The following is a 12,486-nucleotide window of genomic DNA, read 5'->3' on the forward strand; positions in this document are numbered from 1 at the left end:
ATGACGAGGTCTTCTTCGTTGATGGAGAACGTCATTTTACTGAGCCTTAATAGTAGGATGATTTTACTCATATAGGCCAATCTTTCCGATGTAATTTTTTTTCTTTTTAGTATAAAAAATTTAATTATATCAATTAATTTTTACCTTTTATTTTATGGAATGCATGACTAAACAACAGAGGTCTAACATAACTTAAGGATTAAAAACCTACCACAGATATCCATCCACATGCTCGTTCTCTCTAGCGTTGAGTTCCATATGTATATTGCATGACTGACAATATAGTGTATGGATTATCCTCATTTGAATTAACCAGTCAATAATATCTAGGCATGGCTTATCCAAAAGGTTACACAACTCGAATAGATTCATAATAACTTTGATACTATTGTCACAGCTGATGGCGAAAGTTTTGCTTTTAAAGATAGAAAAAGACGTGAAAACAGATACCTCGATGATCCTATTTCAATTTTTGTATAAAGCACATATCAAGTAACCGGAAGTGTATTTATGCCATACAAATGAGATCGATTATCGATGACAAGATTTAATTTCTTTGCTCTGAATGACATTTTGGAGTCGAGAGTCGAGGGTACTAAGTTGAATGTACCAAGAATATTTTTACGCTTTTTAAAACTTGTTTGAAGTTATAGAGTAAAAATATTTGCATCAATAAGTTACAAAGTATATTACGCGATTACCCGACAAGTTAAAGAAAACAAAACCACTGACAAGCGTCCGTATCTTGTTACAGCGTAGGATAGAAAAAGTAACAACAACAACAAAAATATTATTGGTTCAATATTATTGAACCTCGACAGTTAACGATAATTTCATCATATTATGAGTAAAAAGTGCAAGCAGCTCGTTTTTTCTTTTTGTATTGTCATTTTCATATCTATTTGTCATTCACGAGAATAACTCCAATTATGTTTTCGTTTCATTCAACAGAGTATTTTATTGTAAAGTATTACAATAAAATACTCTGTTGAAAGAAATTGTTTTATTGTTTGCTGGCATACTATATATCGTTCCTTAATACACTGATAACTGTAAATATACGCAGAAATGTTACTGTGCATACCACACTATAGTTGAACTTACATCAAAAAACTCACACGATCGATCGATAACCATAACGCCCATAATCTGTAAAGCTGTGTAAATTTTCTTTTCTCTTCTGGTGTCTTATAACTTACAGGAGAAGGTGGTGCTGATAGGGGGAATTGACGGAGTCCGTCTTCTTTTTGTAAACCCATTATGAAATTAACGTTGAAATATATCCATAAGAAAATGTTTGGCATAATGAGGATTAAGAAATCAAAATTTAACCATGAATTAAACTTTAATATATTCGACTAATTGTATGTCGACCCTGAAAATTATGACGCCATCTGGAAGGGTGCTTGGCACACATCTTCCCACCATCTTTCCTTCCTTTACATGACAAATACTGCCATTATTTATCAGCTGAACGTCGTCGTTGCAGGTGAGTCTGCAATTTAGAAAATATAAAAGTCAATGAGCAAATGAATTAGTGTATGGGTCAATGGATGGATGGACGGACGGACGGACGGTGGGATGGACGGTGGGATGGACGGTGGGATGGACGGATGGACGGTGGGATGGACGGATGGACGGATGGACGGATGGACGGATGGACGGATGGACGGATGGACGGATGGATGGATGGATGGATGGATGGATGGATGGAAAAAATGTGGTGTAATACTAATAGCGTTTATTACTTACGTGATTCGAGCATTGATTGGCTCATACGATGATAACAGCTGAAGGTATAACCTTCCCTTTCCTACATAAAATAGAAATCTCCATTTTTTTCCTTCTCTAATCAATTCGTTGCTGGTAACGGGAATTCCTTTCCTTTTGGATCTTTCCAGTCTTGCATGGTCACTTATTTCCCAAGTGTAGGCCCATGCTTCTATGATATTTTCTTTTAAATGATTACGGATTTTGTTGGGCTGAAATTAAAAAAAGAACAACATGCCATTGTCATTACCGACTGTTTTTTTAGTTCAGCAAAATAAAATCGCATACTGGAAATTTTTAGTTTAATCTTTCTTCAGCGTGGCGTAAAGGATTTACACTACTCACCTGGTTCATTATGGCCGACATAAGCGTATTATTCAAACCACGAAGAAGAACATTGTGGTGGCCCAGAGAAGAAATGGAGTGGAGTTTGAGCTTCTGCCTAGTACCAATGTAGGTACAGCCTTGTACTGCGCACTTGTCGGCTCGCTGACTGCAGTTCCGCATATGCAAGACACTTTCACACCTGAATAGAGCATAAGTGGGTTAAGAATGATTTATGTAAACTTTAAAACGACACACTACTTCAGCACAGCCAACTAGAGGCAAAAGTGAAGCATAATAAAGTGTAGCATAATAAACATTTTAACAGTGAGCTGTCAACTAGCGTGATTTGATTGGTAATTGATTTCGGTAGGTCAAGTTATGGCTGCTTAACTTAAGTGTAATTTCCTGAATTTTGCGACTTTTATCGCTCTTTTTACCGTGTAAACGCTCGACTATCAATCAAATTAAACTAGCTTAGAATTGCTTCTCTATTGTTACCATTGGCATTTCCGGATTTTTTTCTTTAAGCTGGTTTAAATTTTCCTGCTAGAAACGCACCCAGTGTAAAAAACAATCGAAACGCAAATAAATAAATAATAACACCTAAACTTGATATAGTTTGCTCCAAACTTAATTTTTAAGTGTGATCTATGATGGTTTACGATAAAGTATGATAGATGGATGAATGATTTTTTATCACTTCCTTGATCCTTCAATCTATTATTATATTCCCCGTATAGTACGCTCATGGGTTGTCAATACATACATTTTTGTGGTGTGTCTGTCGTCGATGGACCAGTAATAAAGGCAGAAGACTTGGCGGTGTTGGCATTTATCTTTTTTGTGCTCCTGCATTACATTGTGGAGGATTTGGCTTTGGCATTCCCCACACTTCTCTAGCCTAAAGAGGCATGTCTTTTGATGGCCGTCCATCAATTCTCTTTTGCAAGAAAAGCTACATCCTTCAGCATGAAAGGCGCATTTAATATCGCGGTATTGACAGATGCCAGAGTGCGCCTCGTGCTCCTCAACTTTACCCTTCCACGGACATTCCTGGATTTTGCACATTGATTGAAGGCTCAAAAGTAGTTTTTTGAGCATGATGTTACTTGGCACATCACTTCTTTCTATTATCGTCCTGCATGATGGACATTTTCTTGAATTAAAGGATCCTTCAATAATTCTCTTAACACAAGGAGCACAGAAAGTATGCCCACATGGCAGGACTTTGGGTTCATTCATGAGACTATAGCTGTAAATAGAAAATAACATTATGAAGTTGTACTTAAAAAGGGCGTTCATAAGGCTAGATCCGATAAACGGGGAAAAAAAGTACAGCTGTAATAAACTTGCGATAACATACCAGACTTCACAAAGTAAATAAAAGTGGGTCCTGTCTGTTATGATGCAATCATGGTAAATCCATCTAGCGTCTTCCGAATCCATCATTTAAAGTAGGCGAATTAAGAACTGAAGTTTTCAGCTTTTGCTGAAAGGTTTTTAAGAAATATTTAAGACAATCCTGTGAAAAATCAAATGAACACGTAAATTGAATAATCTGGAAAGAACGCGGATAGCTGAAAAGATAAGTGGTTTAATATTATATCACACCGACCAGGAAAACGTCATGAATACTCCTTTGTATTAGCTTCCGTTCGACAAACTGACGTTACTTATCGTATTTGACACGCCTTTCAAACTGTGATCAAAGTCCAAGTTAAGGTTGCAAACACTCTACCATCATGTCCGATATCGGCTCTGACGTCGATCAAACTGCGGAAGAATTCGAACAACAACTTCGAGTCAGAAATGCTCAAAATACGAGAAGAAATAACCGAGCACTGAAGAGAAAGTTTGTTGTGCTTCGAGCGCGTGATATGAGATTTTGTGCTGTGCCGCGCCGAAGCAGAATGTCGGATCTGGACAACGCGGGAAGAGTACAAGACATCCATTTCACGCAAAATGACTCCTCAGAAGCCATGCTGGCGCTCATAATAGCTACCTTTCCTTTTCTTAGAATGGAAAGCAATCTTCCTGCAAGGTAAGGCAGCATAATTTAGTATAATATAATATTTAGTATAGTATAATATTTGAGATATATATAACGCGCGCGCTGAATGACTGCTTAATATGTTTATGAGGGCTGAGACAAGCTCAATCAAAATTTTTCACTTTAAAAAAAATATAAGACGACTGCCTTTCTATGCATACGTATTGTGATATAAAACATACTGGGAGTTTTGTACCATGCACTAGAAGCGTACTATAACGACAGTCATTTTCATGTGATTTGCGTATATAGATATGATTCATTATCATGAGAGTGCATGTCATTAATCCGTGAAACAAAACTAAATATGTATAGACCTCTTTAAGTTTGGCCTAATGTCTACCCATTTCAAAAGTAAAGCGTATCAACGGCAGTATTTGATCTCAAATATGGATGTTATCGCTTGAGCTGGACAAACAACAAAACTCAGCCTATCTTGCAGGAATATAAAACACGCGTCGTGCTTCTCCTAACACTTCTTTCCTGTTCTGCAAATCCCCAAAGTGTTTCATAACTTTATACAGCACAGCAAGCAAGTTATTTATTTATTTATTTATTTTATAAAATACAATTCATTTGCAATAACCTAACAACGGAAGTTGCGCGCGCGTGCGCAAAAAAGCATGCGCTCACAACCATCAAAACAAAAAAATTAAAACAGTTGTTTTATAAAGCTGTTTATAAGGTTTATGCGTCAGTGAATTCTTAGTTTGTTGATAACTAAATATTACAATGCGCTAAATAAGTAGTAAATGTTTCACGGATTAATGGTGTACAATCTAATAATACTGAAAGTGAGGTTTGTAATTATGTCTCTTCAGGAAGTGTATGACTGGCTGGGAAGTCAAGAAGAGAACCCTCTCTACTTTGTAATAGAGACATTTGATAAAAACATTGTGCGCCCTGGACAAACCATTGAACGACAAGACCAAATTTTAAGAATAGTAGAGTTGGTAAGAAAATTACGTTTGTTTGTCAGTACTTGCTGCTCTAGTATTCAATTAATCGATCATCGATGCTGCTTCTTTTATAGAACAAGCAGGAGATGACAAATATTTTTGGTCAGGAAGAGGTAAGTACATATATGCATGGATATTAAATTGTACATGTATGTACTTATGAAGTTGATGTGAGATATCGTACGTTTAACTGTTAGGGAAAAGTGGGTTTGCTTTTTTCAATAAACATGAGAAGGCCAGCAGGTTTTCACTATGCACTTGATACCCGGACCTGGAGGCTAGATGTGTAAACATCGCCTCGTGATGGAGGGTAACAGGTTTTTTTTTTGAGTGGGTTTGACTTTGTGTGTTAACTTTTCCTCGCTTCTATTTCACCTATGATACTTCCCGTCTTTTCTTTTTTCTCTTAGATTGTATTCAAAGGAACAATGCCTCCAACAGATAAGGGAGATGAATCCACGGTCATCAATGATGGTAAGCCATGCATTACAGTACGTCCGTCCATTCATTCACTCACTGATTGATTGATTCATCCATCCATCCATTCATCCATCCATCCATCCATCCATCCATCCATCCATCCATGCATGCATGCATGCATTCATTTATTCATTCATCCATCCATCCATCCATCCATTCATCCATGCATTCATTCATTCATCCATTCATTCATTCGCCCATTCATTCATTCACTCCTTCATTTATTCATAAGTTCTTTCAATCATTTATTAATACACAACGGTATGTTCTTACATTTTTTTCTGTGCTATGACCAGTTGAAGAAATACGTGAGCGGAATAATGATCAGAAACAAGAGGAAGCGAAAAAAAGGTGGCAGACTCAGAAGAAAGCCTTGAAGCGGCAACGGCGAAGACTTAATGAAAAGGAGAGAAAGAAACCCAAGAATACAACCTTAGAGAAATAGACTAAAAAAAAAAAAAAAAAAAAGCAGTAGAAGAAGGATAACACAAAAGCAAGAGAAAATGAACTAAGAGAAGGAATTCCCCCTATATAGCCTTGTAACCATCATGTGCACAGTTTGATGCTATTTTTAAACCATTTGTTTTTCTGCACGCGCATTTACTGCGCACGCTCTACGCTGTTTGCTTACGTTTTTGGGGTTTCCGTTACTTCGACTCTGCCCTGAATATGAATGTGCACGTCGAAAGCTTGGCAAATGCGACAGAAAATTGAAGTAGTAGTATGTTCAACTTTCTGGAGTAAATTTGCATTTAAATTTAAATTTGAATTTATTTTCCAAAGCTTCGGACCTACATCGTCATCTTAGGGCAGATTTGAACATTTGAACATAAGAAAAGCATTAGCAAACAGCGTAGAGCGCGCGCGTACTATGCGCGTGCAGAAAATCAAACGATCAAATAAATGATATCATTGGATGTTATTTTTAGAATAGATTCTAAAAATAGCATCAAAGTGTGCACATGATGGGGCACGGGGATTCCTTCCCTTAGTTCATATTCTCTTGACAAAAGTTTATATTGCGGCTTCCAATAGGACGTTTGCATGATAGAGTGATTTTCATATGATCGTGAAAGAATAGGCAAACTAATAGTTAGTAGTAGACTCTAAACCAATGATTTTCTTTTGTTCTTTATCAACTATTACAAACTAAATGGTCTATTTTCTTTCACGGTCATATGGCAATCACTCTAGTGTCACTGACCTCTACTACCAGACTCCCTTGCACACTTTCTTTTATTCAGTTAATCAGCACCTGTTGTATTACTATTCTCATAGGGAAATACAAATTTGAATAAGAAAGAAAATTCGCGAAGCATTATGGTAGGGGAGTCCAATGACGCCATCATGCAAACGTCCTATTCTTCAATCATTGTTGTGTTTAAGACAAATATTGTGTTTTAAGACAAATATTGTTAAATATTGGCGGGAGTTTGTGGGACGCGTTTTCAGACAAACAAACAACAGTCAGTAAGAAAGGAAAATCAAAGGTCATCAACGTATTATATATTTGTTAAAGTTCTATGGCGGCCTAAAAAGCTTTTTTTTTTTTTTGCATTATGGAAAACTAGATTGTAGCAAAAGTACAACATACTTATCACTTAACTCACTGATAAGCAAGCTGCCTTGTGAAATTGTGTATGTAGAATGTCGTTAATAGGTGTACCTCATCACATAAAAGGTACTGGTAGATTAGTATTTTTGTCATATGAAACAACAGAAATACATAAAAGACATGGCATTTATTGGCTGTTCTTCGTATACAGAATGGCTGTTCTTCGTGAAGTATCAATCAAAGAGAGAGTCAAAACAAAAACTAAAGCGTAATGCACATTTGAAGCGTTTTAATGCGTCTTGCAATGCTGTTTTCGAAACATGTAGTTTTTAATATAAAAAAAAGGGAATGAGTTGAGTTGAGTTGAAACAAATGAACGAAGAAGGAGAATAAAAAGAAAAAACATCGTTATATGTCATTGGTATATTTTTCCCCTTCAGTATTCGTCTCTCCCCTTTTTTTTCTGAATGGAAAATTAAAGTCTGAATATCCAAATTAATGAAAAAAATATAGTGAATGAAATTAATTCGTTTCCCCTAAATTTATTTATCCCGAAACGTGTACGAAATCCAAAACTATATCGTGTACGATTGTAAATGTAACCAACGAAACTGATCGTGTACGATATCAACGCTGAATCGTGTACGATTATTTACACGCAATGAAACTGATCGTGTACGAAATCCAAAACTATATCGTGTACGATTGTAAATGTAACCAACGAAACTGATCGTGTACGATATCAAAGCTGAATCGTGTACGATTATACACACAACGAAACTGATCGTGTACGATCAGAATGAACGTGTTGGATATGATATCGTGTACGATCTCATGAGATCGTATACGATATCCCAGATAGACACATTGATCCGAATATCCAAATTAATGAAAAAATATAGTGAATGAAATTAATTCGTTTCCCCTAAATTTATTTATCCTTAATCGTGTACGAAATCCAAAACTGCATCGTGTACAATTGTAAATAAAACCAACGAAACTGATCGTGTACGATATCAAAGCTGAATCGTGTACGATTATTTACACGCAACGAAACTGATCGTGTACGATATCAAAGCTGAATCGTGTACGATTGTAAATGTAACCAACCAAATTGATCGTGTACGATATCAAAGCTGAATCGTGTACGATTATTTACACACAACGAAACTGATCGTGTGCGATCAGATGAAACGTGTTGAATATGAGATCGTGTACGATCTCATGAGATCGTATACGATATCCCAGATAGACTCATTGATCCATAAAATGCAAGGCTACCAAGCCATTTGGCTCGCTTCAGGCGAGCTGAGACCACCTTGGAAAGTGGACCAGTTCAGATCGAACTGAGACCGATCTGAAGACAAACGACCCTAGTGTGAACACGCGAAAGTGAACTCAGATCGTTCTGAGATCGATCTAACTGCGTAGTGTGAACGCGCCCTTAGATTCAATATTGAAATTTTGTGCTTGCTCCTGAAAGTTATCTTCATTTTCTGGTCTCACTATTACGTCTTGGAATAGGTGTTGAGATTGTAATATTGATTCTGAAGAAGTATAAACCCAGCTCCCGATTGTTTGTAGGAGCTCATCTCGATCTAGATCGTAGAATGGCAGTTCTGATAATATGTTTACTGTAGAAGTGGTTTTAAATTATTTTATCCGTCCGTATTTAATTTACTCAATTTAAATGCAATATATAATTTCACAAAAAATATATATAAATGAAGTACTGTCCAGATAGAGTGATTAATCTTACTTGTTTTGTAAGGTTGTATTTGGGCATTCTTGTGGAATTGCACTGGAACTTTTAACCTTTGTAGAAGTGTGAACGGTCATTCTTGCACTCTTCCAGGTCTTGCAGGCTATCAAAGGAGTACGATCGAGCCTTGTCTTTTTCTTTAAGATAAACCTTGCCGTTGTGAGACCAGATAAATCGCCATTTTAACCGCTTTTTTACTTTATTTACTTCTGAAAAGAGTTTCTTTCTTTTTGGTGTAAGCGATTCGCCAATATAAACTTCGGTATCTGATGTGATGTTTAAATTGGGAAGATCTTTGGCTCTCTTTCTAGCTAGGTTCTTTCTATTCTCATAGAATGCATTTCTGATTTTCCTGCGCTTGAATTTAACTATTAGTTTTGGCGGAGACCTTGAACTTGGAATTGGGTGTGCAATTGAGATATCTTCTGTATGGACATGTACACCTATAGCTTGTCCCACTGCTTCGACAATCTCTTCTGCCGTGTTCTCTTCGTCCGCCTTTATGCCTGTTATTTCAAGACAATCTCTTCGTATGCACTGAGCTAATTCCTCTACTTGATCTTGGGCTTCTACTGCTCGGCTGTCTATAACCTTTAGATCTTGTTTGATGAGCACAATATCTTTTGTAAGGTCTCGGTTGGTAGAGTTCGAAGTCTTAGTATTTTCTAATAACTCGTCGTAATTCTGTGACAAAAAAATGAACGGTTTTGAAAATTTCTTCGTATTTCGTAAAGATTTCCTCTATCTTTCGAGTATAGGGTAGTAGTTCTTTTTGAATAAAGTCTTTAACCTCATCAGAGTTAGTCATACTGCAGTCAGTTAGAAGGAGCTCTAAAACGAACCTCCTACCATAACGACATATGCAAATTAATCATTCGTTACATGACAATGGTAACATCAACAGTAACTTTAAATATCATACCTCGCAGCAAAGGCGACAACCAGGATGGAGACAAGGTATTCCCTAAGATCTCGAGCTTCATTGATCGACGAAATCTTAGGGACTTTGCCCAGCCTATAGTCGAGGTGAGCGGACAACACAGCTCTTGCCGTAACTAGATTCCAGGATGGCTTTCACCTTAACACACACACACAAAAATAAAGATCAGTTAATTTGTGAATTAACTTCTTCAAGGGAGATCTGGAATTTTTTGCTTGTTCCTCTGGCTGGCGCAGTCCTTTCGCAGGGTTTTGCGCCAAGCCAGCTGCATTGCTCTTAGTTTTGTTATGCTTGTCTATAGAAAGAAAAATAATGATTGAGCGGTAGTCAATTCTCAAGACATTGCATCTTACTTCTACATTTACCGTCTCCTCGAAGTTCAGGTGCGTCATGTGTGAATCCAACACCCAATCCAGGAAGACTTCTAAAGATCTCAAGTATACTTTCAGCGTGGTGCCCGCTTCCTTTTTTGGCGTGCCATTTCTGTTACACTTCATCGACGTCACCGAAGCACTCCTTGAGGCTGGGGTTCTGGGATCGTGATACCACTTGTCCAATGTTTAGCACCTGAAAGGGAACGTTAGACCTCGATTCTACTCTAACCTTCAAAGTAGCGAAAAATGTGGGTGAGATACCTTGGCCACGTCTTGCTTGGCTTGATCTTCAATCGTGTCGCCACCGTGTGTTAAGTGAACAGAACGTATAGATATACAGTATTCATTCAAAGTTCTTGATAACGAGGTAGCTAAATTTTTTTTTAGTTTTTTGTTTTAGTCTTGAATAACAATAGACCCGTTTCGAATTCCAAATTACCGCTGTGTTTCTTGATTACAGACTCATTTGCACAGGGTTAGCCTCGACTTTGCGTAGAATATTCACGTGTTCCAGTCAAGGTCCGTCGAGTTTCAAAGTGTTTGTATTGTTGAAGTTGTGCATTCTTTACTTTATCGTTGGTATTTGTGAATATTTAAACACTGATACGAGGCTAACCCTGTGCAAATGAGTCTGTAATCAAGAAACACAGCGGTAATTTGGAATTCGAAACTGGTCTATTATGATACAACTAATATAACTGATGTAAGTTTTTGCGTCCGTAATGTTCTATTTTTCCATTTTTATTTTTCAGTCGAAGTTTTTTATGACAATGTTGGTGATGACCTTTGTTTTTGAATTATATGCAAGTTGGACGTCTGGTATAATAAGCACAATTTTTGTTATTTGGCTTTCTTTCTCAATAGTTGTTTTACTTTCACTGCGTGAAAAACTGCGTGTCATGGACCATAAACTCTCATATTCGCACGTGTATTTTCATTGTATACGCTAAAATACGGGCGTATCGGGCATCATATACGCCAAATGTCATAGCGTGTCAGGCGAAGGATTTTCTTGGATTCGCACCATATAGTGCGAATATTGCAATTTCCGATATCAGGATACGCTTAAGATACGTGGAGTGTCAGCTTTGTTATACTTACTTTATACTCTCGTATACTTTGCAAGTACGAAAGCTGATTTTTTTAAATCAAAGCTGATTGCTAGCCAATTCAAAATAGTATTTTTGTCTTATATAAATACTATCGGCTATTTACTGTATTTGACATTTCGTGTTTCTCGAAGTGTTGTGGAATATAAGAGGTAAAAGAAACAGTACTTACCTGAAGGTTTCATTTGGACAAAATGTTATTACATTCTTCCTCTTTCGGTTGAGGAAGAAGAGTTGCATTTTATCTTCAAGTAACATATGAATTGGTTTTAATCAATGACCCGCATTCTAAAACGAGAATTAGACGCCATTTTGAGTATCTAATTTAACCGTTCTGATTGGCCTAAATCAAACCAGCATGCTTTGCGCACCCTTGCCCAACATAAGGGAGGCGTGGTTGGGGATTGGGTGATCTCTGTATGCCTAAATTTTGCTTACTATGTCTCCGCCATATTGACATGAAACATGCAACATGTCAAAGCCCGTGACCAGTAGAAGGTTACTTGGACAGTTATGAGTAGTCACGTGGTCATGTGCATGCGCATCAAGGGCTTAATTGATACAATTTAGTATGCCTAGCTTACCACATCTCTGGAACCCGTGGGCCTCCTGACATGAAACAAGTACCATATTAAAGCACTTGTCCATTAGGGGTTTACTTTTACAGTTATTGGTAGTCATGTGGACATGCACATGAGTAGTATAGGGGATGGGGGTTCCAGCGCAACGACCACCGGAGGATTACCCGTCTAAAGTGAATTCCTCGATTCGTACCGCGATTACCCGCATCCCGTGTTTATGTAGTTAAATATGTTAGTCTATATATGGAGTGCGAAGAATGTAAGAGAACTTTTAAGAAAGAAGTGGACTTAAAGAAGCATTTGAAGATGAAGTCGAAATGTATGAGCAGCTATAATTGTGGATGTGGTAAGAAGTTTGAGACTAAGGTTAAATTGTTTTGGCATTGTCAGGATTGTGAGTATGACTACGACGATCTGAAAAGGGTCTGGAATTAGGTATAAAATATTTCCTATTATATAGATGGAATCCCAAAGCAATTTCGAAACGGTGTCAATACCCGGTAACGGTGAGATTGACATTAGACAGTTTTGGCGTCAGTCAGAAAGGAAGGTCAAGAGAACGCTTCGAAAAGGCATAGA

General features: G+C 37.3%; 3 protein-coding genes across 3 annotated transcripts; 1 reads left to right on the forward strand and 2 right to left on the reverse strand.

Annotated features, from left to right (window-relative positions):
* Nucleotides 1-997: 997 nt before the first annotated feature.
* LOC148908538 (TNF receptor-associated factor 3-like) lies at nucleotides 998-4,248 on the reverse strand. The gene is made up of 5 exons (XM_089036123.1): nucleotides 3,461-4,248; nucleotides 2,864-3,349; nucleotides 2,116-2,296; nucleotides 1,753-1,982; nucleotides 998-1,495 (listed from the first exon to the last, which is right to left on the reverse strand). The coding sequence occupies exons 1-5, from the start codon at nucleotides 3,544-3,546 to the stop codon at nucleotides 1,339-1,341; spliced, it is 1,140 nt and encodes a 379-aa protein (XP_088892249.1). The 5' UTR covers nucleotides 3,547-4,248; the 3' UTR covers nucleotides 998-1,338.
* A 534-nt stretch (nucleotides 4,249-4,782) lies between these two features.
* LOC148908539 (uncharacterized) lies at nucleotides 4,783-6,485 on the forward strand. The gene is made up of 4 exons (XM_089036124.1): nucleotides 4,783-5,100; nucleotides 5,181-5,219; nucleotides 5,517-5,580; nucleotides 5,883-6,485. Exons 1-4 carry the CDS (start codon nucleotides 4,900-4,902, stop codon nucleotides 6,029-6,031), a joined length of 453 nt encoding a protein of 150 aa, XP_088892250.1. The 5' UTR covers nucleotides 4,783-4,899; the 3' UTR covers nucleotides 6,032-6,485.
* A 2,442-nt stretch (nucleotides 6,486-8,927) lies between these two features.
* Nucleotides 8,928-12,007, reverse strand: LOC148908540 (uncharacterized). Its single transcript, XM_089035920.1, has 4 exons — nucleotides 11,911-12,007; nucleotides 11,499-11,571; nucleotides 10,209-10,374; nucleotides 8,928-9,587 (listed from the first exon to the last, which is right to left on the reverse strand). The coding sequence occupies exons 1-4, from the start codon at nucleotides 12,005-12,007 to the stop codon at nucleotides 8,952-8,954; spliced, it is 972 nt and encodes a 323-aa protein (XP_088892046.1). The 3' UTR covers nucleotides 8,928-8,951.
* Nucleotides 12,008-12,486: the final 479 nt, after the last annotated feature.

The sequence above is a fragment of the Actinia tenebrosa genome, unplaced genomic scaffold (assembly GCF_029948245.1).
Source record: "Actinia tenebrosa isolate PJP-AT-01 unplaced genomic scaffold, QUT_ActTen_1.0 PGA_scaffold3__52_contigs__length_22856419, whole genome shotgun sequence".
NCBI classification, from domain to species: Eukaryota; Metazoa; Cnidaria; class Anthozoa; order Actiniaria; family Actiniidae; genus Actinia; species Actinia tenebrosa.

Bases quoted from the DNA above. Each gene is read 5' to 3' on its own strand.
- LOC148908540 (XM_089035920.1), bottom strand. From the start codon at position 12,007: ATGACTACCAATAACTGTAAAAGTAAACCCCTAATGGACAAGTGCTTT. The intron at 10,375-11,498 runs GTAAGTACTGTT...TCACGATCCCAG, and splicing joins TGTCCAAATGAAACCTTCAG to AACCCCAGCCTCAAGGAGTG. The intron at 9,588-10,208 runs GTAAATGTAGAA...TTTTTGTCACAG, and splicing joins ACCTGAACTTCGAGGAGACG to AATTACGACGAGTTATTAGA.
- LOC148908538 (XM_089036123.1), bottom strand. From the start codon at position 3,546: ATGATGGATTCGGAAGACGCTAGATGGATTTACCATGATTGCATCATA. The intron at 1,983-2,115 runs GTGAGTAGTGTA...TTTTAATTTCAG, and splicing joins TGTCGGCCATAATGAACCAG to CCCAACAAAATCCGTAATCA. The intron at 1,496-1,752 runs GTAAGTAATAAA...TCTAAATTGCAG, and splicing joins CCAATCAATGCTCGAATCAC to ACTCACCTGCAACGACGACG.
- LOC148908539 (XM_089036124.1), top strand. From the start codon at position 4,900: ATGTTTCACGGATTAATGGTGTACAATCTAATAATACTGAAAGTGAGG. The intron at 5,101-5,180 runs GTAAGAAAATTA...CTTCTTTTATAG, and splicing joins TTTTAAGAATAGTAGAGTTG to AACAAGCAGGAGATGACAAA. The intron at 5,581-5,882 runs GTAAGCCATGCA...TGCTATGACCAG, and splicing joins ATCCACGGTCATCAATGATG to TTGAAGAAATACGTGAGCGG.